Genomic DNA, 24,934 nt, shown 5'->3' with positions numbered 1-24,934 from the left:
AATTATTTTTGTTTCCTAAAATATTTGGATTAAAATTGCATTGAAATTTTTGTGGCGCTGCCTCTGCAATAGACTAGGAAAATACATATGGATCGTTTTTTGAGCAAAAAAATACATGTAATATGGAATGATCGATTTTTTTTAATACATTTTGGTACCGATTAATTTTTACTCTACACATTCCATAGCAGTCAATTAAATCAATACTTTTATTTTTCAAGCATCCAAATTTACTTTAAAGATTTCTTGGTCATTTTATGTAGGTATAATACCTACGAACCAATTAAGAAAATGTCATGAGCATGAGCGTCACAGAAAAACGATGCCTAAACGACGACGCATGTGGCACTTTCTTAGTTGGTTCATACTCTAGGTGCGTTCGAAATTCGCAAAATCGATCAGAATCTTTTAATTTAGTGACGCCGCCATATTGTGCTTTGACAGAAAACCTCCGAAGCACGAAAACTAGGCTTTAAAGGAATTATGAAGTAATTTTTGCCAACAGATTCGCCATGCGCGATAAAAAACTGACATGCGCGTTTCCTGCCTTAAACTTTCTATTGATCATTTGCTAGGATATAAATCAATATTCGCGGAAACCATACTTATTTAACAGAAATAATCAATATCTTACCAGAGCCTGTTTGCGCAATTCCAACCATATTTTGCCCGCTCATGGCGATGGGCCAGCCTTGGGCCTGAATAGCTGTGGGTATTTCGTATCCTTGAGCGACGATGGCGTCCATAACGTAATCGGGAAAACTGGCTTCGTGGAAGCTTTGAATGGGATTGGGTGCGTCTCCTTCCATGGAAATGTTTTTCGAGTTACGGTACTCGCCAACTTCGAACTCTGATCGGTTTTGAACGGTGGGGTGTTCGACGTAGAAATCCTTTTTGAAGGGGCGCAATTGCTTGTTGCCCCATTCTACGGGACGCAGCCTTCCACCGGGGCCCGAATTGCCGAAACGTCCGCCTCCTTGGTTGCCACCCCATCCGCCTCCGCCGCCGCCACCGTTCCTTTGTCTGAAACCACCGTCACGGTTTCCGTTTTGGAATCCGTTCTGGCGACCACGAAAACCGCCGCCATTTTGTTGTGGGCGATTGCTTTTGAAAGACCTAAATAAAAAAGACGCATAATTAAAGCATTTATAGACGTGGAAGGTGAACGGAAAAGTACCAGTCATTTACAAAATGGCGTCGGTAAATGATTTGGCCCAAATTAAATTGTCCTTACTTTATAAAGCTTTTAAAGTGTTAATACATGTACGAATATAATATACACACAAAAAATATATACTTACATTTTGAAATGCTTTTGTTGGTTGTTGAAAATGCGAAAGATGTTTCAATAGATGTTCTAATTTCCTCTGAGGCAGAAAAGATTTTAAACCTAAAGAAAAGAAAATTCGTTTAAAAACGTCTCAATTTGTTTAGATGCTACCAAGCAACAAATTAAACAATGTAAGATAAATATCACTTAAATAATACAAGTTAGAAACCTCTAGAACAGACTAGAATTTTCTGGCACATCTTACCTGCCTGAAGTCCAAAGGAAAAGAGAACGAGGAAGAGAAAATTTATTGAACGATGACGAAATTTCCCCATATGTTTGAAAGAGGGGAGAATCCTGCTTATCGGATTGGCTGCTGCATTGCGACAAGAGGGGAATACTGGTGGTGGGGGTTTCGCGTAGATGTCGCTTTTTCCGGTTACCAGCGCGGGAATTTTAAAATTGAGGCATATTTCATGCGGCGTTGCCTATATTTACGATTTTTCCCAAATGCTGCTACTTTAAATGCGCAAGACAAGCGAAAAGCAAATTTTTAACACGAACACAAAGCGTGATCGACCAATTTTGAGTCAATGACCACGTTTATTTCGAGTGTTTCAAGCTGTGGTTTCAAGCAAACTCCACTTAAAGCAGGCTTAAATCTCGATCCTAATCCGCAACTGTTTATTTCACATCCATATTATATTCGATTCTAAACCATCAGCTTCACTCAAGTAAATCGCAGAAAAAGTGGGATTGACTTGAAGCGTTCTGGAAGGTTCAAGCGCGTTTTAAAAGCCAAATCCTACATGTTTCTATCCGTATTTGAAGCCAGCTTCAAGCGTGTTTAAAACTCTCAAAATAAATGTGGTCAAATATTTAGATGTGAACAATCATAAATACGGCACGATAGAAAAAGAGGCCTTTAGTTGGCTTGGATATGACGATCGATACATTCTCTATATAAAATGAGGGCGATTTTCGTTTCCCAGCCATCTCTGACGCTGTTTTTTTAATCGTATGGTTTAGGGTGTACCAAAAAAACGAATATTTTTTTGTTTTTGGTTACCGTGAAAATATCGATCAGGATGATGAAAAAAAATTCTGCTAAAGTTTCAGCTGTAAATACAGTATAATCGAATAAAAACGGCGTCAGCGTTGGCTATGAAATGAAGATCGCTGTCATTTTATATGTAAATTTATATGGGGAAATGTCATCGATCGTCATTTCCAAGCCAACTGGACGCCGTTTTTATTCGATCATACGGTATTAATATTCAGAGGTATCTCAAAGTGATTTTCTATTTCCCATTTAAATAGGAACACGGAGAAACAATTTTTTTTCTTTTGGAATTTTATTGCGTCTTAAAAAAATCAAGACATTCTTGTAGGAAATTGAACAGTCTTCAAAAAAGATCTGATATGAGTTTTCATTTAATCGACTCATTTGAAAGTTATTGAAGGTTAAATTTCAATAATTGCAAATCGTATATAATAACTGACATAACTGATAACAATTTTTTATATTTTATCACGAAATAATGGTTTAAAAACTTAAAATATCACATTTTATTACGAAATCTTGGTTCAAAAACATCAAATATCATATTTTATATTTTTGAGCCATTATTTTGTGAAAAAAGATAAAAAATTATGAGTTACCATATACGATTTGAAGTTAAATTTTAACTTTCAGTAACCTTCAAACGAGTCGATTAAATGAAAATTCATATCAGACCTTTTTTGAAGACCGTTCAATTTCCTGCAAGAATATATATTGATTTTTTTTAGAACGCAATAAAATTCCCAAAACAAAAAAATTGTACCAACAGGTATGGTATGGTAAAAAAAAATAATTTCACGCAAAATGAGTTATTTGGGTCATAAATGCCTAAATACAAAATATTTTCATGGTGTCTGTGTGTAACACGGTAACTCAAAAACCGCTAAACCGATTTTAACCAAATTTGGCACAAAAATACAGTGGCACCCGAGAATCTAGCCATTAGTTTTCGGTGGGGGTGGGGCAGGGTTCGGAAGTAGTTAATTAAGACGTAATTTACCTGATTAACTACGTGTAGTTTTTCTTCAAAAACTACGTCTTTTCCCATTCATTAACTACATGAAAACTACGTTAATAAACTATGTATTGATATTATGAATAATTTTCCTTTGTATGAGGTGTAATAGAGATAATATGATGTAAATATTATATTTAAAGCCATATTTCTCCTGTTTTCTTAAATACATTATGTGTTTTTAAAGCTTCAACTTATTATAACCTCACCTCAAACCTTTGACATTTGAAAGTTACATACATAGGTTACATAAACTACACCCTCTACATAAACTACATTAACTACATGTAATGTAGTTTATGTAGTTTTTAAAAGTAACGTGTAGTTTTCCGAACCCTGGGGTGGGGGGTTGGTAAGGGGATTAAAAATTTCAAAAAATCGTAACTCCAAAATTGCAGTAGCTAGCGAAACGCGCTTTTCAATTTAAGATTAGGAATATTTACAACAAAATTTGTAATAACATCAAAATCAGTCAGTCGCAGTTTTTGAGATATACCGTGTTTCCGTAGTCCGTTTTGGAGAAAATCCGTGTGAACTCAATCTCCCATCGGACGCGACCCCAGGTGGCGGACAGAGGAAATAACCGCGGACCAAAATTGGAAAAATTCCTCTACTTTGAAACTAAAAGAACTGCCTACCAACTTTTTATTAACATATTTTAGTATGGGCGGCTATACGTACCTCCCGGCGCCAATTTTTTTTTCATCATCCTGAACGATATTTTCATGGTATTTTTTGGCGCACCTTAATGGTCATGCCTTGTTATGGGGCGTCAGCGATGGCTATGAAATGAAGATCGCAGTCATTTTATATGTAAAATTATATGGGAAATGTCATCGATGTTCATTTACAAGCCAACTGGACGTCGTTTTTATCCTATCCTTTGATCCTATCATACGGTATAATAAATAAAACAAAAATTGCCAATATTAGTAGACTTTATTTCGAATGAAATGGATTTTAAAACTTCCATTTTACATCAAATTGATCAAGTAACAAAACTAAACAGAACAAAAGAATATATATATTGAAAATTACATCTAGATTAATAATACTGTATTACATACAAGAAATGCACTCCTTAGAAACTTACAGAAGAGTTACTATGAATAAAAAATAAGTTATTCCGTTCGGTATTTTTGTCGGAAAGTTCTCGCGTTTGAAAAATCTTCGCGACTTCTCGATTCTATTAATTAAATAACGTTTTGTTTCCACGTTAATGTTCCTGTCGATAGAAAATATATAAGGTACTTTTTTATCATTTGCTCATTTTTAGAAAAACTTTTTTTTTTATTAAAAGTCATCGAATAGGTACCCGTTATATATATATATTTCTTTTTGTATTTTTTTCTTTACTGTTATAGATATCTGAGAACAGGAAACGCAAAAAAGTTCGTTAATCGTCAAGTGCTATGGCGCCTAAGAACGATAACATCACAGAATAATATAATAAACTTTACTTTGTGCACACACGTTTCTAGACATGCACCTAGTCCGAAAATATCGAGGTACGCTTATTAACAATTTTCTAGTACTTTGTTAGGTACACGTGATCCGTAGGCCGCCTGTTTTAAATAAACAAAAATGTCGTTATACATATAGAAATACCCTGATTTTGCTTTCAATCGGTGATAACAATTTAAATTTAACATCAAATTGCCTGTCAAAGTCAAAGCCCCCCTTGATAGTGAAAGAGGAGGGAAGTTTTTTGGGGCCAATTTTGACAACAAATTTAAATAAAAACCCGATAGATACAGAATGTTTAGCCATCGTTCATCGTTATGTCATCATTATTTGTCAAATATGAGTTTTAGGGCGTGTCTGAGATCAGTTCATATTTATGTTTATATATTTTAATTTTGACATTGGTCGATGTCCAATAAAATTATAACCCCAAATCAAAAAGTAAAGTAAAGATTTCAGTTAAAGTCTCCTTTTTACTGCCAGGGCTAATCTGGACGGGGCCTACTTTGTTTACGCGGAATCCGAACCGCGGTCCTCGGCCATGTCATGGTCAATGGCCTACCGACTTGGCAAGTGTCTAAATCGACTCTTACTCACGAGATATCAGATCTCATCCGGCCTCGAACCGGCGTGAATGAGCAGTGTGTGTCAACAGATTTTACACTTTTGCCTTTTTTTGGACAACAGCACGATACAGAGTTTCGAACCGGCCACCCGTCCATCCACTAGTATTGCCTTACGTCGCTTAACTTCGGTGTTCAAATGGGAACCGGTGTTTCGACGTAGCTGGGCCGTTGCCCTAACCCCAAATCAAATGACAATTTCTAAAAGGAAACTTTGACACACATAGTGTAAATACTACTGATAGTAACGATGGCTGAACATTCTATATCTATAGAATGTTCAGCAATTGTTTACCGTCACGTGATATATTGCCGAACTCTCTCTTTCATATGACAACCAGATGAAAGAGATTGGTGACGTCATTACGGCATTTCGTAAATTACTGCATATTCTTTTTAGTAATTGTTATTGTCATTTGATTGTTGCTGTAAAACAAAATTCAAATTTTTTTATAGCAAAAATACTTCAAAAATTTAACCAAAACAAAAAAAACTCATTGCTAAGCTTATAAATAATTATTTTTCTCGAGAAAGACATGCTGGTACAACACTCTTGCCCGTGGACGCCGTATATGAAGTAAGTAATGGCAAAGATTATATTCCTATATAAAATATAAAATGATAGCGTTTTAAATAATATTAGCGAGTTGCTGATGCTTTAGAAATAGAAAATTCAACAGGCCTGGAATTAAAAAGATCGTAACTGATGAAGAGTCCAAGAGAAAATACCGAAAAAAAAAACGGAACTCGCTCAATCAATAATATAGGAACGTATTAAAATTTTCTAAACGATATGAACCGATCTCAGACACACCCTAAAACTCATATTTGACAACTATTGATGACGTAAAGCTGAACGATGGGCGAACAATTTTTAAAGTAACTTTTTAGAGAAAATCCGGCCTTCGAATTTAAATACTAAGTTTGTTTCTTCTTATTTTCGATCTGGAAAATAAAATACGCAGTAGATCTAGGAAATAGTAGTAATTGTTTCAGTCTTTAAAAGAGAATAATATAAATATCACATGTTAGTTATGTCAGAAATCGTTAAAAACTTAACGCGCCCCTTCGAATCGCTTCGGAACAGTTAATGTTATTATTCTTTTGCTACCTTGTTTTTTTCTCTCTCTTATTCTTCGTTACTTTCTAAAATATCACAGATGATACCGTGAGCTGGCTAGCACCACGCTTACAAACGACAAACGAGAAGATAAATATTAAACGCTACATATATTTACATGACACTATAGCAGTCGTTCTTTTAGATCCTCGTTTTGTTTTGTTTTTCTCTTAATTATACATATATATCTTTCAATTTAACCTCAAAAATAGGAATATTAACTAAAAACGCTTCGAAAAATTTCAACGCAAACAATTTTCGAAAAAATCTCGATACATACATAACCGCAAACCTATACTGACTTTAAACTAAAATAAATCACTATATAAATATTAGGAGGTTAAATCTAATTGGGAGCTTGAATTATACTCTCGACAATATATATAAATATTTCTGTAGGAATTCATATTATTCAACAGATCACTCGCATACGAATCCAGGTTTTCTTAATATATCTGAAACACTCTTTGGCTAATTTTCGACGCAGTCAGCATCTATATTTTTTTCTTTATTTCTTGCACAGCCTCGTTCGCAACTGAAATGATTTCGATTCAAAAACGACTTTTTTTCAGATCTCGAAAAATCCCTAAACTTAGTTTTAGGTGTTTTTAGGAATCGTTACAAATTTAGTTTGCTTTTGAAGCTATTCGGAAAAAAATTATTCAAGTATACGCTAAAAAAATATATACGTACGAAACTACATAGGAAAATACAGAATTTTGACTGCTAAAAATTAGATTTTCTAATACGAAAACATTGACCCAGTACATCTACTGTATGCAAGTGTCAAAAAAGAATTCTATATATCTAAGACTGTCATGGGGGAAAATATAGACACTAATTAGTGATCGATCCACAAGCGTCTGAAGTGGAGATGGTTACAGCTGTGGGGATGATTTTTTTTTTAATTAAAAGTCCTGGTTATTTCGGATGAGGTATTTTGTTTGTTTCTTGGTCCCTCTCTATCGTAGAAAAAAAATATATATATCTCTCTCTATTGCCTCTTTGGATTTGAGGTTAATTATAACCCTCTGCCTTCCAATTGATGACTCGCCAATTCAATGTTCTTCTGAGTCTGGATAAAGCTCAGCAGGTAGGCGGTGTCTTCTCCCTTGCTCCTTGGCAAAATGATCGCGATAGTCGCCTCTTTAGGGATGTTTTCTCCCTTCATTGCAACCAGTCCCGGCACCTGCCAATTCTTAAGCTTAGGTGCCGTTTCCATCAACCAATCCGCGGAGTTTTGAGATGCATAATGTATGAGGAATATGCCTACCCGAAAGTGTATCCCTGCAAAACGCAGCTGAACCACATTTTGTGGATCGTTGCATTGCAATCTGCTCGCTACTACTTCGTCCAGTATCGCCTGTTCTAGAGTGGGTTTCTCTTGCACATTTTTGAGGGCATTATGAACTTCTCTTCTGTGTGAAATATAATGCTTTTTTAAAAGTTTTTTCCTCATTCGCACTTAAAATTATAGGATTTTTGTTTCGACGATTTCTGTTGGACTACTGAATTAGTCTCTATTGGATTTTTTTCCTCCATGTTTTTTCAACGTTAATGGTCAAAAATGTGAAAAATGGTACCCTAGTAGTAACAACAAAACTAAACACCAGTAGTAGCCCTCTGCACTTAAGACGCCTGTGCTTGACAAACAATTAAAAAAAATGAAGTAGTTACTTTTTCGAAACAAAATATGAGGTGATTTTTTTAATATTATGAAAAAATTATAGCAGTAGTATTTTAGTTCCACAGCCTAAATTATAAGAGTTAATCAACTTGGTGATATGTGGCTTTGGAGAGAATACAATAATTCCTATTAAACATATACCCAGTAACTTTTTTTTACCGAAGCATAGAGTATTTTTTATTTTTTCATTAATTTTAATGACCTATCAAAATAAAGAAGTTTTTCTCTGTCTTTAAAATTTTTCATAATATTAAAAACAATCACCCTGTATATAACGGATTTGTTTACTGTTCTGGGTCAATAAATATTAGGAATAAATCGGATCCCGGTATAGTATTTTCGTACCGCTTAGCATCAATATAATATATATAATTTGTGTATCTTTTTTTAATATTAAATACTATTCAAGAAACTCAGCCGAAACCCCCCTTCTATACGTTTCGTGCATTTCAATGGCATACAGGTAGGTAGTTTACTACATCTAATAACTTCACACGTAATTAAGGTTCCTGGTCGTCTTGAGAATGAGCACAAAATGAACAGGAACCTTCTAAACACTAAGATAGAAATGTTAAAGGTTGAACGGGTCCTTCACAATAATTCTCTTTCGTTTTTTTAATCTTTCTGGTTGCTATAGGGCGGGGAGCTGTAGCTTATACACATATATACGCTATAGATTTACACAAGGAAATCACCACAGATCTCGCTTTACTAGGTAAACGGTACGACCTCTTTCGGACCGATTCGAGTATTAAAAATCAACAGGCAGACTGGTTTATAATAGGAATTAAAAGAAAAAAATATGGGGATTTAGTCCGAAAAAAGTCGTACTCTTCTTTACCTTGATGGGGAAAGAGATATAAATAAATACATAGATATAATTAAGATAGTACTATGATAAAGTCGTACCGAAAAATCCAGACATACCTTCAACATCGGAAAATACAACAGCGCAAACGTGAACGGTTCAAAAAAAATTATGTGAAATATGTGAGGTAAGAAAACGAGTCTTAAATGATAAGTGTGATCATATTAACCCTTTGAACTATAATATATTATGTTTGGATTGCTTAACTTTGATAATTTAAAGTGTTTTTCTTAATTATATTGTGATATTTTTTTTTGGAATTAGTACATTATGTTTATTAAATATTCAAAATATGAATACATAGTTAAATTTCTATTAATTAAAAAAAAAGTTCAAAGGGTTTATTTATATTTTGATAAATATTTAACAATATCTATGACCAATATTACTTCTTTTCATATATTTTTATAAATTTGGCCTCTATAAAACTAAAATTTGCCTTAGAATTTAATATGAATATTAAGAATTCGTAATATTCAAAAGAACTTTAATTTAAAATAATGAATTCTATAAAAAAATCAAAATACAATTGCTAGTTTTCTTTAAAATTTAATAGTATAGCTGATGCTCTAACAACTTTTCATAACACATTTTTTTTTAATTCTCTGCTATACAGGGTGTGAAAAAAGTCTTCTACAAATTGAAAAATAAAAATAAAATACAGAGTAATCAAAAACAGTTAATAAGGTGTCAAGTCAGTATAACAAAATTCCTCTTTACAGTTAACTGACTAAAATGTCAAAAAACGTCAAAGATAAAAGTTGTTCAATATTTGAGTTTATGTATCAATTTCGAAAACTATACAGGAAATTTCAAAATACCATTTATGATCATGAAAATTTTTGAAAATATATCATTTCATGATTTTCTCTTATGCGACTTGATTCTTTTTTTCCCTATAACCCAATTACAACAAATTTTCCTATTTGCTCTAAACTTCTTTCGACACACCTTGTATATTTGAAAAAGATACTTTGTTAAAAAATTATCAAAAAATTTGTTCTTGTAAATCAGCCTTTTCTTTACGAAAAAATATTTTTTTCTAAAACAAAAAATTATCGAATATATTTCTTGTAAATCAAGCCCTCTTTCACAGAAAGATCGACAATTTTCACAAAAATCATTTTGAATTTCTGTAATCCTTAAAAAACGATTCAAAACATTTGAGAATAACTAAAAAGACTTTGTTTTTGATGCGATTACTTTAGATTTTCGAAAAATTCACGTGAGAACATTTAATGAAATGCTTATACATTTAAGAACATCAAGACTAATTTTCTTTTACAATAATTGCCCGTACTGAGAGTAGTTTTCAAACAACATATAAACGAAAACATTCGAAAAAAAAATGTTTTATTTTAATTTTAAATAAATAATGATACTTTAGAATTTCGAAAAATTCACGTTACTACCGTTCATCAATAATGTACAAACATAATTAATAATAAACACCGCGAAAAGAAATGAAGGGTACAGGCAAAGAAGGCGATAAGTCAGTTTTTGCAGAAATTGAGTTAATCAGGCCATCTGCACGATGAAGGTGTATATTAATCCTCCAGAAATTGTTCGGGCTAAATAAGGTATTAGTCAGGAGATATCAGTTGTTTTATCTTTGCTATATAGGCTAAAAAAAGACATATTTGTCCACCGCTTTAACTTGGTCTCTCCTTAGAACTGATACCAGTGTCGTCCCGAATCTACGAGGATATATCCCTCTTTCTCTATTGTATCCTTGGATTTGAGGTCAATTCCTATTGTGAGGACCTGACCTGAGTACTTAAGGACAGACCTTAGGAATATTTTCAGGTTTTTAATTTCTGGTCAAAAATACCTTTTTTAAATCACCTAGTGGCGTTGAAAAAATAACTATTGACTTATTTGTAGCACAACGTCCTAACCAGACATATTATAAGAATATATTGCTAGTACCGCATTTACACAATGAGTGGAAAGTGAAGCCAAAGAAATTAAATAGAAATATCAATCTTGCATAAGTCTATCCTTGTGGTTCAACAGAATTTCGTGCGAACGCGCCAAATAGAATGATCTGATTCGTCTACTTCATCGCTGAACGCTGCCACTAGCTGCATCTGACCACCATCCCCTCCACTTCCATTCAACCTTTTCTGTTATGTCATAAAATGTTGTACTCCTTTCAATTTTTTCATCGCAAAAATGTAATTCACATACCTATATTTAATCATAATTTAAGTTGTAGTCCTTTTTGAGGAATATTTAATGCACTTCTTACCCGAGACCTACTAGTAGGAGAGAAATTATCTCATTTAATAGCTGTCAACCGGTTTTTACGAAGCTCGTCATTTTTGGGGAATATAAAAGCAAAAACCTTGGGACCCCCTCTATAATTCCCGTGACAATTTGGAACAGACCATGTAAAAGGCATGCTACAATAAATGTTAACCCTTTAATACCTATCTTTTGATTATTGTAAGGCTTTTCAGGTTAAAGGTAAACAATTTAAAAATGCACTGCCTTCGCCCCCATATTTGCCTTGCGCATATCATGTGGATTAGCCTTAAGTGGAGGGGGTGGTGATTTTGTATAGCTCCATCTTAAAAATTGGGCTTCAATTTCTGTTTCTTACTAGCAATATATTCTTATAATATATTTGGTCCTAACTATGGTATTTAAAGAATGTATCCCCCTGTTTATATAATACATAATTTTTTTTTCAAAACTCTGATTTTTGACATATCGCTTTCTCTGCCTGTACCCTTCAAATGTTAAAAAACAAAACTAAAAAATAAACGTTACCAAAAAAAAAGTGACACGACCTCGAAAAAAAATCAAATAAACCTTGTGCCCCATTAACAAGTCACCAGAGGGACTCTAGAGGGCTCTACTGCTGCACGGCAGCGGTAGGCGGGGCCGAATATTGGGGCGCGTAGGTGGTGTAGCCCACGGGGGTGGCCGGGTACTGGCCGTAGGGGCCCCCTTGGCTCTGCTGGAAGGCGCAGGGGTTGGCGGCGCCCGTCAAACCGCGGCTCTGGAAAAACTTGTGGCTTATGATGGACTGGAGGCCGTCGGGGGCGGCGCCGTGCATCATGTAGGCGGGGGAGGCGGCCGCCGCCTGCGCGGGGATGTACGAGCCCGACTGCATGGGGTTCTGGTACTGTTGCTGGCGCTGCTGTTGCTGGTTGTAGCGTTGGTTGCCGTAGCTGCGGTTGTTTTGGCCTGAAATTCAGAATAGCGAAATCGAGTTAAGAACAGGATGCAATTTTTCGACTCGTAAAATATTTTAACTTCTATAGGGTGGCTCAAAAAGTGTGAGTGGATCGGAATAATGTAGGAACACCCTGTATATTATTGCATTATTGGATTCCTCTCAGATCACTTTACATAATCCTAAGATATGAGAAATATATTTCAATAGTTTCAAAGATATTAATAAATAAATGAAAAATATATATTTTTTAACGTTTCGTAAAAAAATATAAAAAATACTTAAAAAAAACAGTCCTGAAATTAAAACTATATTAGGTAATTACTTCAGATGGTCTGTACTTCCTTTCCTATAAATATAAATATATGGTAATCGTAAATCATACAGACAGGATGTTCAAAACTCTACATGAACTTTCTAAAACATAAAATAATTTTTCATTTTTTTAAATAGAACACTTTATATATTATTTTTTCAATAGATGGAGAATTAAAAAATGAACATTTTTTGTATTTAGAGTATATTACAAAATTTTTAACGGTTTCGCAGATATTGGCGGTTTTATATTTCATATGGCATTTTCCACAGTAAATTTTTGTCAAAGCCACCCAATGATTTTTCTCTCATATTTTACAGTTGAAAGAGCCTTATGAAATAATCCGGCATATCTGTAAAACCATTAAAAATTTTGAAATACGTTAAATACAAAAAATGTTCATTTTTTAATTCTCCATCTAATAAAAAAATATATACAGGGTGTTCCGTTAAAAAAAAACAAAGAAAAAATTATTTTATATTTTAGAAAGTTTCGCGTAGAATTTTGAATACCCTGTATGATTTAAGATTACAATATTTATGGTAAAGTAAGTATAGACTATCTGAAGTAAATACCTAATATAGTTTTGAGTTCAAGACAGGTTTTGTATTTGTAATAATTTTTTAAGGAAAGTTGAAAAATGAATATTTTTTGTTTATTTATATCTTTGAAAGTATCAAAACATAATATCTTAGAATTATGTTAAGTGATAAGAAAGGAAGCCAAAAATGCAATAATATACAGGGTGATACGCTCACATTTTTAAAGCCACCTTATAGAAGTTAAAATATTTTCCTGAAATAATCAAGTTTTTTATTCTAGGAGCTATAGCTAGGATTTTACAATTATTTTTCGATTTATTGAGAATATTAGAACGTTACAATACTACCGCAAGTATAATATTTTATTTTATGAACAGATATAAGAATATTTTTATTTCTTGACAAGAATTTTTTTATAACTTTTAATTATTTTTCGATTTGAATCGAAATTTCAATTGTCAACAAAATAAATATTTATAACAAGTAATGATGTTTTAAACACATTTAAAAAAACACTTCTTTAATATATTTTCTAGGATAATTATTATAATGGACTACCAACAACATTATTATTATAATATTTAAAATCAATTAAAGACATACCTTGACCGTTCATTTGACCCGCGCCGTACATCGGAGGACTGTAGCTCTGCTGGTACGTTTGGTATTGCGAATTATTATACTGATTAAAACCATTATTGTTGTTGTAACGAGGATTTCTCTGGAAATTGTCCCTAGGTCCCATATTTTTCACACCACCGGGCATAGCTCCGTTCTGTTGCTTGCTGTTGTAGAACTCGTTCCTGCCCATGAACTGGTTTGGCTTGTTCTGCCAGTTATTCATCTTGCCAGAGTTGTTCGAGTTGGGCGACGAGTTATCCTGCAAACAAACAAGAGAAAAACATTCAATATGTGACATTTTTTTCATTATAGGTTAACTACATTATTTCTAAAACCACTACTTACATTTCTATAGAAATTCTCTTTAAAAACTGTATTATTAACCTTATTTCTCTGGTTCCAGCGCGACCTGCCCGTCTGGACGTTGCGGGCGCTCTGGGCCAATTCCTGGAGTTGGGGAGGTACGGTTTGACCGGCCTCTTCCAGTACGGAGATCAGGTCTTTGGCCTGCCTCTGGTTGTTGGCGGTGAAGAAGGTGTAGGCGGTTCCAGCCTGCTGGCACCTGCCTGTTCTTCCTGTTAAGAAAGAAAAGCAATGACAATGAGTTAAATAAGCTTTACTAGACAAAACTTAGTTTATAATTTGATTTATCAGGAGTGTATAAATCTAGAAAAACAGCTGTCAGGACATGAATTACTGTGTGAGATTGGAAATTTTAGAAATACACTACAGTTTTTTTCTTTTCAATTTAACAAACAGAATAATCTAAAATTGCCATTAGTTTTTTAAAATAGTTGTATAGACTAACTGAAACTGTTCAATATCAATAATTAAACAGTTAAACTTCAATCCAATTCTATTTGGCACAATTCCGACACCCAGTTGAATAAAATAAAACACATCTAACTGGGCTCTAATATGTGCAAAAATTATATATAAGAAAAATAAAATTTGGGGTGCCCGCCATCAAAATATTTGACGAAGCACGACGTAGTCTTGCCACGTCTATTTTCTTTGCTTTGGTTTTTGACAAATGTTAAATAAAATTCGTAATTTTTTCACTAATTTTTCACTTCAATTTTAGATACAATACATATACAAATATTTTTTTAATAGTAAGTTATTAGTAAGTTTTTTGAATAAAAACTGAAAAATGTAAAGTTCTAATTAGTAAACATTCATCTTCACTTTTTGTGAGATTCTACTAATTACCTCTATTTTATATGATTCTACTCACAGTGCGTAAACTGATATTGAACGCAGCTGAAACACGCCCAGAGATCTCTTTATTTTCAATAAAAGCTGCAAAACTTAAGGAACAATTTTTTACCTCCCAATGCAATTTAACGACAAAAGGGGTCGCCATGATCTCTTTTCTATTCAAAATAATTGATTAGAGACCAGAAAAGTTGCCAATTCCGACTATTCAGTGATTTTGGCATTTAATTGTAATGGAAATCACAAAAAAACTAACGCAGATTTAAGTTCACATTTGCTAAAAAAAACTCTAAATAATATTGAAAATGACAAGTCAGATTAAAAAAAAATAATAAAAAAATCGAAAACGACCAACATCAGAAGTGGGATTCTGTAAGCTCGGTAGCAAGAAATTTCCTGTCAAGTCTATTTTTTATACGATTCGTCGACGAAGTCACTAGAAAGAAAATATGTTTAAAGAATTGCACTGCAGATTTGCAAAGAAAAATCTCATGAGAACTGTCAACATGACTACAAATATAAAACCTTTTTTTCTCGGCCAATTCGTTTAGTTAATGCAATAGTGTGCTGTCTTTTGTTAACCATATTATAAGGTTATAAGAAAAAGGAACGAGTGCGCTCAAGTTTGAAACGAATTTTTATTTATCAGAAATTTAATTTGGTAATACCTTCGAAGTTGTTGATGAACGTTTATTGATTTTTCTAAAATTCTTGATGTCTAAAATGGTAATAACAAATGTATATCCTAAATTTTTATTTATATAAGGATTTCAGGCTTCCAGATCATTATGTTATGTTGGGTTTTTTTTTATTACAAAAATAAACTAAATAACATTATTTTTTTATTAAAGAATACTAAATAAGATAAAGGTATAAATACTAAGACAGAAATCTTACCAATACGATGAACATAGTCTTCACTGGAATTGGGGTAATCATAGTTGATGACGTATTTAACATCTTCAACATCTAAACCACGGGCAGCCACATCTGTCGCAACCAAAATCGAAAACTTTCCAGTTCTGAACTCGTTCAAAACATAGTCTCTCTCCGGTTGTGACTTGTCACCATGGATACAGATCGCCGCATATCCTGTAAAATTAAAAATGAATAAAAAAATAACATTAAGTAATAATACAACAGTACCTTCGCGCTTAATAGCTTTAGTTATATCATCAACCTTCTTCTTGGTTTCCACAAAAACTATGATTTTGCTGTTCCGGTCTGAAGCTATTTGTTTAAGAAGGTTGTTGAGCTTCTCTTCCTTTTCGCTGTCATCGCATACTTCAACCACTTGCTTTATGTTATGGTTTGCTGATAATGACAATCCTCCAATATTAACCTAAAAGAGTTTAATGTAATATGTTTAAAATGTTAAATGTGAATTATTGTCACTTTTATGTCAACTTATATTTTGACTTTGTTTTTTTTGTAATCATAACAATCACTGAACAATAAGACCAAGGAAGTCTCATGCATTAGAATCGGCAGCGACGTCATGGAAATACCATGTCAGTTTCTTCTGACGTTTCACTTGACACTTGATATATTTGAATTTTTGAGGGTTTGTTGGACTTGTCTGAGTTACACACTTCTGCGTTAAACAGTGTTAAACCTAAACGGACACTGCTTGTCAGAAGTTATGTTTACAGTTATACAAATTTGCCTAACAATTTTTTTTAACAGAATGTCAACGGTTTCTTGTAGACGTATCTGTTTTAAAAAGGAAAGTGTTCTCAAATAGTTGAATTTAAATATTTTAAATAGTTTTTTTCTTTATTATTTGTATTTTTTTTGCTTCCGACGACGGAAAGAGATAAACTTTCCAAAACGTTAAGCATTTTTTTTCTTTGTTAGGCAAATTTGTATAACTGTAAACATAACTTCTGACAAGCAGTGTCCATTTAGGTTTAACGCAGAAGTGTTTACAAAAAATAACTATTTTATTTTGTAGATTTTCTTGCAGTGCAGTGGCGAAATTCCCATAAAGGATTTTTTTGGAGTGATGAATCCGCCACATAGGTAGACATTTTTTAGTAAAAATACTGATAACTTTATAACAGATTTTCAATTACCTGTACATAATCCACTAAAAATTCTTCAGCTAGAGCTTGTACTTGTTTGGGCCAAGTAGCTGACCACATGAGCACCTGCCTGTCCGGCCTGATCTGCGTGATAATTTTCCTGATTTGAGGTTCGAAGCCCATATCCAGCATCCTATCGGCCTCGTCCAAAACCAAGTAAGTGCATCGTTGGAGATTGGTCGTGCCCTTATCCAAAAAGTCAATGAGTCTTCCAGGCGTTGCGATAACGATTTCCACTCCCCGCTCTAGGTCTCTGGCTTGGGGCCCTTTTGGAGAGCCGCCAAAGATGCAGGTGTTACGAATCATTGTGTTGGACCCGAATTCGTGTGCTACTTTTTGTATTTGCTGGGCCAATTCCCTAAAGAAAAATAATGAATAATTAACAAAAATAGACAAGGAGTGTTAGCATTTTATTCTGTCCCAGGTTTTACAGTCTATAACTTATGGTTTTTGCAAATAGAAGAACGTACAAATGAAATTAAATTTTGCCAGCATATGTAGGTTAATTGAAAGCATTTTATAAATATATACAGAATGTCCCAGAAATAAGAGCAAGTATTTAAAGGGGTAGTAAGTAGATTTCAATAAAAAAAATATATTTTCTCGGGGAGTTTTTTGACATTAGAAATTTGATTTGGATGTCAATACAACTCCTATTTGTAGGGGGCGCCACCTACATGTGTTTTAACTTGTTTGAAGAGTTATAACTTTTCATCTGTACCTGTATAAAACTACTGAGTGAAAAAGTGTGCATTTCCGTGATTTTTTACGTAAAAAATGTCTCTTGGTAAAAATTGCTACAAGCAACCGTTCTCAAGATATTTAGAATGGAAATAGACAATACATGTCATTATTGACAAAAAAAATAAACACGTTGAGTAGATAATTATTTGACTGAAATAATAAATTTGGGAAATTTTTATTTTAAATTAATAATTTTTTCTGGGAAAAAATGATGAGAAAACAGTTTCTGTTGAACTTTTGACACAAAAACATTTTGCAAATTTATGATTTCAGTTTGATACCTATTTAGTCAACTTATATTATGTTTACTTTATGTCAATAACAGGTATTGATAATTTTGATTCCAAATATCTCGAGAACCATTACTCGTAGCGATTTACGACCTTTTTTATGTAAAAAACGATGTAAATGCATATTTTTTACTCAGTAGTTTTATACAGGTACGGACGAAAAGTTATTAGTCTTCAAACCAGTTAAAAATATGTAGGTGGCCCCCTCTACAAGTAGGAGTCATATTGACATCAAAATCAAATTTATCATGTTAAAAAACTCACAGACACCAATTTTCATCCAAATATTGACGTTACTTCAGAAATTATTTGGAAAAAATCGAAATAAAAATGAAACTTCTACATCCTGTATCTCCGAAAGTAAGTATTTAAGGACATACATTTATACGAACTTTTTTACTTATTTTTATCTGCAGAATAAGCTGCCGAAGTTTCCGGAATACAGTTCGGACCACCCTGTATATAGCTGCCCAAAAAAACGTACGCATCAAAGTTGTTTTTTTTTGGAATGGAACACCCCAGATTATATTGATTTTCGGATTCTAGGAAAAAAAAGGGTGAGTTTCATTAAAGAAGCATATCCCTAAAATGTAAGGATTTTGACATATTTCACATTTTGTGAAAATTAAGATTTTGTCATTTTGTCAAAATTAAGAATACATTTTAAATTTTAATAACAGCCACCTAAATTGTAATTTACCCTGTATAGCCTGATATTTAATTAAAATAACCATTGTATGTTAAACCAAATTAAAAGTTGATTCGAAAAGTAATATATGGTGAGACAAAATTAATATTGAGCATTAGTCACTTTTAAAAGCAAGTTAGTCCTTAATTTTGAATGGAACACCCAGTATATTATTCCGATATTCAATGGAGAATTCAAATATCTTCAAAATACTATTAAGATTGCCTACCCCTCAGTCAAATATTAACCTAAATAGTTTCATTTTTGTGATTTTGTGTCACTAGGTCTTTATTAATTAATTTTCCAAATCTAGGTGGCTGTGATATACATTTTGTTAATTTAACAAAAATTAAAGGACGTAGAGTAAAATATTTAACAGTACTAAAAAATATACGTTTAAAACATATTTTAATTAGTACAGAAGTAAAAATAGATATAAACGTATATACATGTGACAAAAATTAGCTAGATGAAATCAAATCCTCAAAATACTTCCTTTCCTAATCACTGCAAAAAATGATTCTCTTTTCAAACAATCTTTTTATGTTAAAGACATATGTGGACTTCTACTTTGATAAGCAGCCACAATCATTTCTACCAAGTCGTCGACAATAGTTGGCGGAGTTTTGTAAACAATATCTTTAACATATCCCCATAAGCCCAGACTAGCTAAATCAGGAGCATTTAAGTATTCTATTAATTGGTGAATGCACATTGCAATCAGCAACTAATAGAATCATATCAATTCTCTCTTTCCATTTTTAGCAAAGTTCCGAGAACTTTTTTTGTTTTAACTCACACAAATGATAACTACTTGTTGAAATTGAACTAATTTGACAGCTGTGTTGAAGTAACATCAGACATATCTTAGCCACCTACATTTTATCAAATAATGAAGATCTACTGACACTAAATTATAAAAATGAAAAGGTCTAGAAAATTCTTTGTTTCAGAGGTAGACAACCTTAATAGTATTTTAAAGAGACACAAATTCCCCATTTAAAATAAAAGAGTAATATACTTTTAAAGGTGACCAATATTCAATATTAATTTTGTCTCACCCTGTATAGCTGTTTGAGTCAAATTTTAATTTGATTTGAAGTACAATAGTTCCTTTAACTAGGTATATATTAGGCTATACTGGGTAAATTCCAATTTAGGTAGATTTTATTAAAATTTAAAAATCGTTCTTTATTTTTAGAAAATGTTAAACATGTTAAAAACCTTAAATTTTACTCTCATACGCATCTTTAATGAAACTCACCTTTATTTTTAATGAGAATGCCGTTTTTCTCCACTAAATAATAGTGGAGAAAAATACATCTAGTTTTGACTCACTCTGTATGTACAATGCCATAGATACAGTGCGTTTACAAATAATTTTTTTGAAAAGGACAGTGTATGAAATAGTTCCAATAAAAGAATAGAGAATTTGCTACTTTTTAATTTTTGTAAAGCCCTAAATGTACAGAAAACTTAAGTCTTAAAATTGACCTATTTCAAAAACTATTCGGTATATGACAATAAGGTACTTTGAGGCAAGTCCTCCCTTTGACTAAAAATATACAGCATTTCATTTAAAAAACTACAACTAAAATTATATTTAAAAAGTCACTTGGAGTGAAAATTTCCAAATAGAAAACCTGATATGGATTTTTTTCAAAACACTGAGTTGCCCTGTATAATAAAAATAAATAGGAGTTACATAGGTTTTTTTGTAACATTTCGTTAAAACAAAATAATTACCTGGTTGGAGCAAGAATAAGTGCAATCGGTCCTTCCCCTCTTTGTGGCCTTTTCTGTGAATTAATGTGAACAGTTGCAGGCAACATGTATGCTAACGTTTTACCAGATCCTGTCTGAGCAATACCTATATATAAAAAAAGCCAAATTAGTATTTATAATATTTGTACTAAGACATTGATTACTAACCCACAAGATCTCTTCCACTCAGAACCACTGGCCATCCTTGAGACTGAATAGCAGTGGGATCGTTGAAACCTTGATTCATTAAAATTTCCATGATGTAATCAGGAAAACTGCTTTCTTCAAAACAGAAATTTGGATGGGGAACATCTTTCCCTTGTACTATGATGTCCTTGACTTCTCTATAATTGTCGACATCTTGTTGTGTTCGAGACTGTGTGCTTTCGTGAGGTACGTAGAAGTCTTTTTTAAAGGGTTCCTAAATAAAACAAAAAAAAACAGTCAGTTTCGTATAAGAAAAAGAATAAATATTTTCAACAGGATACCATTTCTGTAGGTGTCCAGTTTGATGAATTTACCGTAAGGTCATCTTCTCCATTTTCTTCGTGTTGCTGCTGATGATGAACTTTCGACATTTGTTGATTGTTGAATTGTCGGTTGAATTTTCTGTTGTTCTGCTTGGGGCCACCAAAATCTTGTACCGGTGCGATCGTATGTTGTGGGGGACCGTTCCAATAATTTGATTGCTTTCCATAATGTTCATTGCGATCGGTTCGAGGTCTAAACCTAATCACATATTTTAGGTAATCAATAAAAAACCGCCGAAGTGGGAAGAAAAACAAAATGGCAACCGAAAGTGAAATGTGGCAATGACCGATTTAAAATCGTTTCTAAACGTATATAAACTATTTCTAGACTATACTTACACTTGGGTGTTGCGAAATACGTTGTTGTACTGCATATTGCAGCAAAGTATGCCAAGTTATTCCCAAATGGCTACCAAAAGAAAAAAATGTAATCTGAAAATGCAAAGACCTTTCTTAGAGACAAATAAAAACGTCAATATTAAGCTTGAGATTCAAAAACTAATTATATATTTCTGAAATCAAATAATATCTAGCTAATATTTATTAAAATCTGTAAAATTTGTAAAAATTTCAATGTGCCTCACCTTGCTCCAACCAGACCGGCCAACAAACGAATTTTTGCGCTTGCGCCAGTGACATTTAGGAGCTGTTGCAAAAAATTTAGTGGTGGGGGTTGGTAAATTTTTCCATACCAGAAGTTGGGATTGCAACGTTGTCAAATCGACCTCCCACTTTATAAAATTTGCAAAAAACCTTTATTTGCGTTTTAATTTTACTTTCTCTGATGTAACAAGGATGTAACCGATTGATAGCTTTATGAGAGACAAGCTTTATAGTTTTTATTAATTTTGGATACCTAATAAATTAAATCTTTATGAGTATTGTTTCAAATTATTTGCAAAAAATATTCATAGACGCACATTATCACCTACGTGATAGCGTAAAGGCTATAGCCATGCTATAGCTCTGTATGCACATCTGTATGAATATAATGAATAGGAATTTTATTTTCTAATCGAATTTCTTTCATATCTTTCTTTATATCTTTATATTTTTTCACCACAGATTTGGTATCTAGGAAACTTCATTTTTTTACGACGTATATCCGGTTGCCTGCATTCCGCTCCGCGTTCCGCGTTCCCTGCCTCTCTCACATTTTATTGGCGTCCGTTTTAAGTTTGTCAGTTTTTAGTTATAAAATTTACGTGATAACAGTATTTTAAAGTGATCTTAGTGTTTAACATTAAATAGGAAACATGTAAGTTGATACTGATATAACTTGTATTGTCCATATTTATAGATATCATGATTTTTCGAAGGGACATTTAAGATGACTAGCCAAAATGGCGGCTTTATTCATAAAATAGTCATTTTTGTTGTATTTTTTACTTAATACCTGTGTAGTTTTATTTTGTACTATATAGAGTACTGTGAAATTAGACTTATACAAATAATGCAAATCTTTGATGTATGATGCATGTTTAATATATTGCCTATTTTATCCTTATTTTGTCGCCACTCTCAAGCCTGGGTTGAGGAACTTCTTAGTGGCTTTTTACTTAAACACTAATTTGCTTTAAGTAGCTGAGGAAGCTGAGTAAGGAAACTGGTTGTCAAATAAAGGGTCACTAAGAAGTTTTCTCTGAATAGTGTATAGCCATCACTACTAAAAGAAAACCACCACTAGAAAAGCTAGCCAGTACCCTTTTATTTAAAGCAGGTATTTGAGCCAGATCGTTTCCAAAATACCTGATTTAAGTAGTTTCCTTTTGTTTCTATGTAAACTATGATGGTAATTTCTTATTCAAAAAAGTAGGGGTCTACCAAAGTTAGTTAGCTATAAAGCCACTCACACTTCACCCTTATTTAATCTAACAAATACATATAATAACGAGTGATACATACCAGTAAAAATAAGTGCCAAAAACACATACATAACAATCTATAAATTGGAAACATGTAAATTACCCTGGAGGTTCTAATTTTTAAATAAAAAAAAACCAGTTTGCCTGTCCTCTACTTCCAGTCAATTCCTTAAGAATGGACAATTGAAATAAAGGATTCTTCATAACTTCTAGAATAGAATATACAGGGTGTTTCAAAAAACATGTGCCATCTCTCGTGGGGAGATTCCTCACATAAAAATAAGATTTATTTTTCATATGGACATAGGTCCGGTTTTGCTTTGTTTCGTAGCTATACGGTGTTAAAATCTTAATAATTTTTCGATTTATTATAATTTTCCTCCAAGTACTTCTAGCGTTTCAAATGAAATTTTCAGTGTAAAAGTTACTATTAATGCGACATAGTTATTTGAATGCTAAAAATGTGTCGACATATTCACCAGTGACGTGCATATCGTCAGTGAAACGTGATAACCTGCTAACTCCATTTTTTACGTTAATAAGTTTTTTTATACCATTAGAAAGAGAAAAAAATACTCTATAAGTAAGGAAAGCAAATACATTTTTTCCCATTAAAGAAAGTTTGTTATTTTAACTCAATAATATCTGCTAACTCCCAGTGATCTGAAATAGCCACCGAAATGCTGCTATCTCCGTAATTTCCGTTACGATCACGATAAAGCAAACACACGGATTCTTATTCGTATGTTCCTTTAGTACAGTATGTCGATCCAGGGACGCGCTAGGCCAAAGGGGCCCGGGTGGCAATGTAAGGAGGAGCCCGTGTGGATTTATTTTGCGTATTTTTTCGCCTTACGTTTTGGTTAATTTTTTCCTATTATATACAGGGTGAGTCTTAAATAAGTACAAATATTTTTAGGGGTAGTATATTTCGACCCAAGAAACACGATTATGAGGTTTTTTGCGCGAATTTTTTTTTTAAATTTGAATTCTTTTTTAATTTTTAGTATAAAAACATACTTTGTAATATGGCAACATAGGTAGTAGATTAAATTTACAAGAAAGAAAATCCAATGATTCTCAAAATTATAGCAAAACATTGGAAATTTTAAAAGTGAAGTAACTCGTTTGTTTTGGATTTATTTGAAAAAAAGGTAAAGAGAAAATATTATGTTTCTTTTAATGAGATTTACCAGCCCTGAAAATATTTGCACTTATTTAAGACTCACCCTGTATAGAAATCAGGGAACTAACCTAATGCAAGGCAAACCAATGCAATGCAAATGCCATAATGCAATGCAAAAGCAAATATTGTTAAGAATAAATAATGAACTATAAAGGGGGCCCGCGAAGACCTGGGGCACCCCTAATAGTTATATATATATATATAATATGATCAGTCCGACCCTGCGTCGATTCGTTCTGTAAATACGGGGTATCCGTAAAGGGTAAGGGGAAAAAGGAAATTCTCTATATACGAGCAATTCGTCGGCGTGCTATAAATAGTTTAAATAACCATTACTTACTTGTACAAGAATTTCCATAATACCTAATCAGTTTGATTTTTTTCAACGTTTTTCCACGTAAATGATACATAATTTTTATAAAAATTAAAAAAATAAGGAGAAAAGTAATAAAAATTTAATAAAATCACGCACTGTTTTCCAAGCTCCGTCTACTACCGTTGTATAAAAATTAGGATAAGCATGGAAGGATTCTACCATATCTTATAAGAATTATAAGTTTAATTTTTAAATTATTTTCATATTCATTAAGTCCAAAATGCTGCTACTTCAGTTCTTTAAAAATGCATTAAAAATTTATTTGTTTTTGGACTTGTATGTTTTGCTTCTAGACCGACGATATATGGTTATGAATATCATATTTTTTAAATTTAATTGATTATTTCTAAATCTGTTTGGGTAATATTCAATTCCATTTTCAAAATTTCAAACACTAAAGGTTGCTATCTCCAGAA

At 32.8% G+C, this 24,934-nt stretch overlaps 2 protein-coding genes across 3 annotated transcripts in view; one reads left to right on the top strand and one right to left on the bottom strand.

Moving 5' to 3' along the window:
- The window catches only part of LOC115877965, a 31,143-nt gene extending 9,403 nt beyond the window's left edge, over positions 1–21,740 (bottom strand). Inside the window, exons 1-13 of the mRNA XM_030894316.1 lie at positions 21,676–21,740; positions 21,431–21,523; positions 21,050–21,290; positions 20,730–20,982; positions 20,544–20,667; positions 17,067–17,433; positions 16,138–16,333; positions 15,889–16,083; positions 14,119–14,348; positions 13,756–14,032; positions 11,973–12,305; positions 7,584–8,019; positions 635–1,116 (exon numbers count right to left, since the gene is read on the bottom strand). Coding sequence (XP_030750176.1) covers positions 635–1,116; positions 7,584–8,019; positions 11,973–12,305; positions 13,756–14,032; positions 14,119–14,348; positions 15,889–16,083; positions 16,138–16,333; positions 17,067–17,433; positions 20,544–20,667; positions 20,730–20,982; positions 21,050–21,290; positions 21,431–21,465 — 3,169 coding nt within the window. The 5' untranslated portion in view covers positions 21,466–21,523; positions 21,676–21,740. The remainder of the gene's footprint in view (positions 1–634; positions 1,117–7,583; positions 8,020–11,972; positions 12,306–13,755; positions 14,033–14,118; positions 14,349–15,888; positions 16,084–16,137; positions 16,334–17,066; positions 17,434–20,543; positions 20,668–20,729; positions 20,983–21,049; positions 21,291–21,430; positions 21,524–21,675) is intronic.
- Positions 21,741–22,188: 448 nt separating this feature from the next.
- Positions 22,189–24,934, top strand: part of LOC115877890 (ATP-dependent RNA helicase dbp2-like) — a 28,292-nt gene continuing 25,546 nt past the window's right edge. The window contains exon 1 of one of the 2 annotated variants that reach the window (XR_004049423.1): positions 22,189–22,349. Coding sequence is in view for 1 of the 2 variants with exons in the window: in XM_030894241.1 (XP_030750101.1) it covers positions 22,348–22,349 (2 nt within the window). In the remaining variant the exon portion in view is untranslated. The remainder of the gene's footprint in view (positions 22,350–24,934) is intronic. The other variant, XM_030894241.1, reaches the window with a different exon arrangement.

Source organism: Sitophilus oryzae, unplaced genomic scaffold, assembly GCF_002938485.1.
Source record: "Sitophilus oryzae breed Bouriz unplaced genomic scaffold, Soryzae_2.0 scaffold_1499_pilon_pilon, whole genome shotgun sequence".
Lineage (NCBI taxonomy): Eukaryota > Metazoa > Arthropoda > Insecta > Coleoptera > Curculionidae > Sitophilus > Sitophilus oryzae.
Note: the sequence above shows the minus strand (reverse complement) of the source record. Positions and strands in the feature narration are given on the sequence as shown.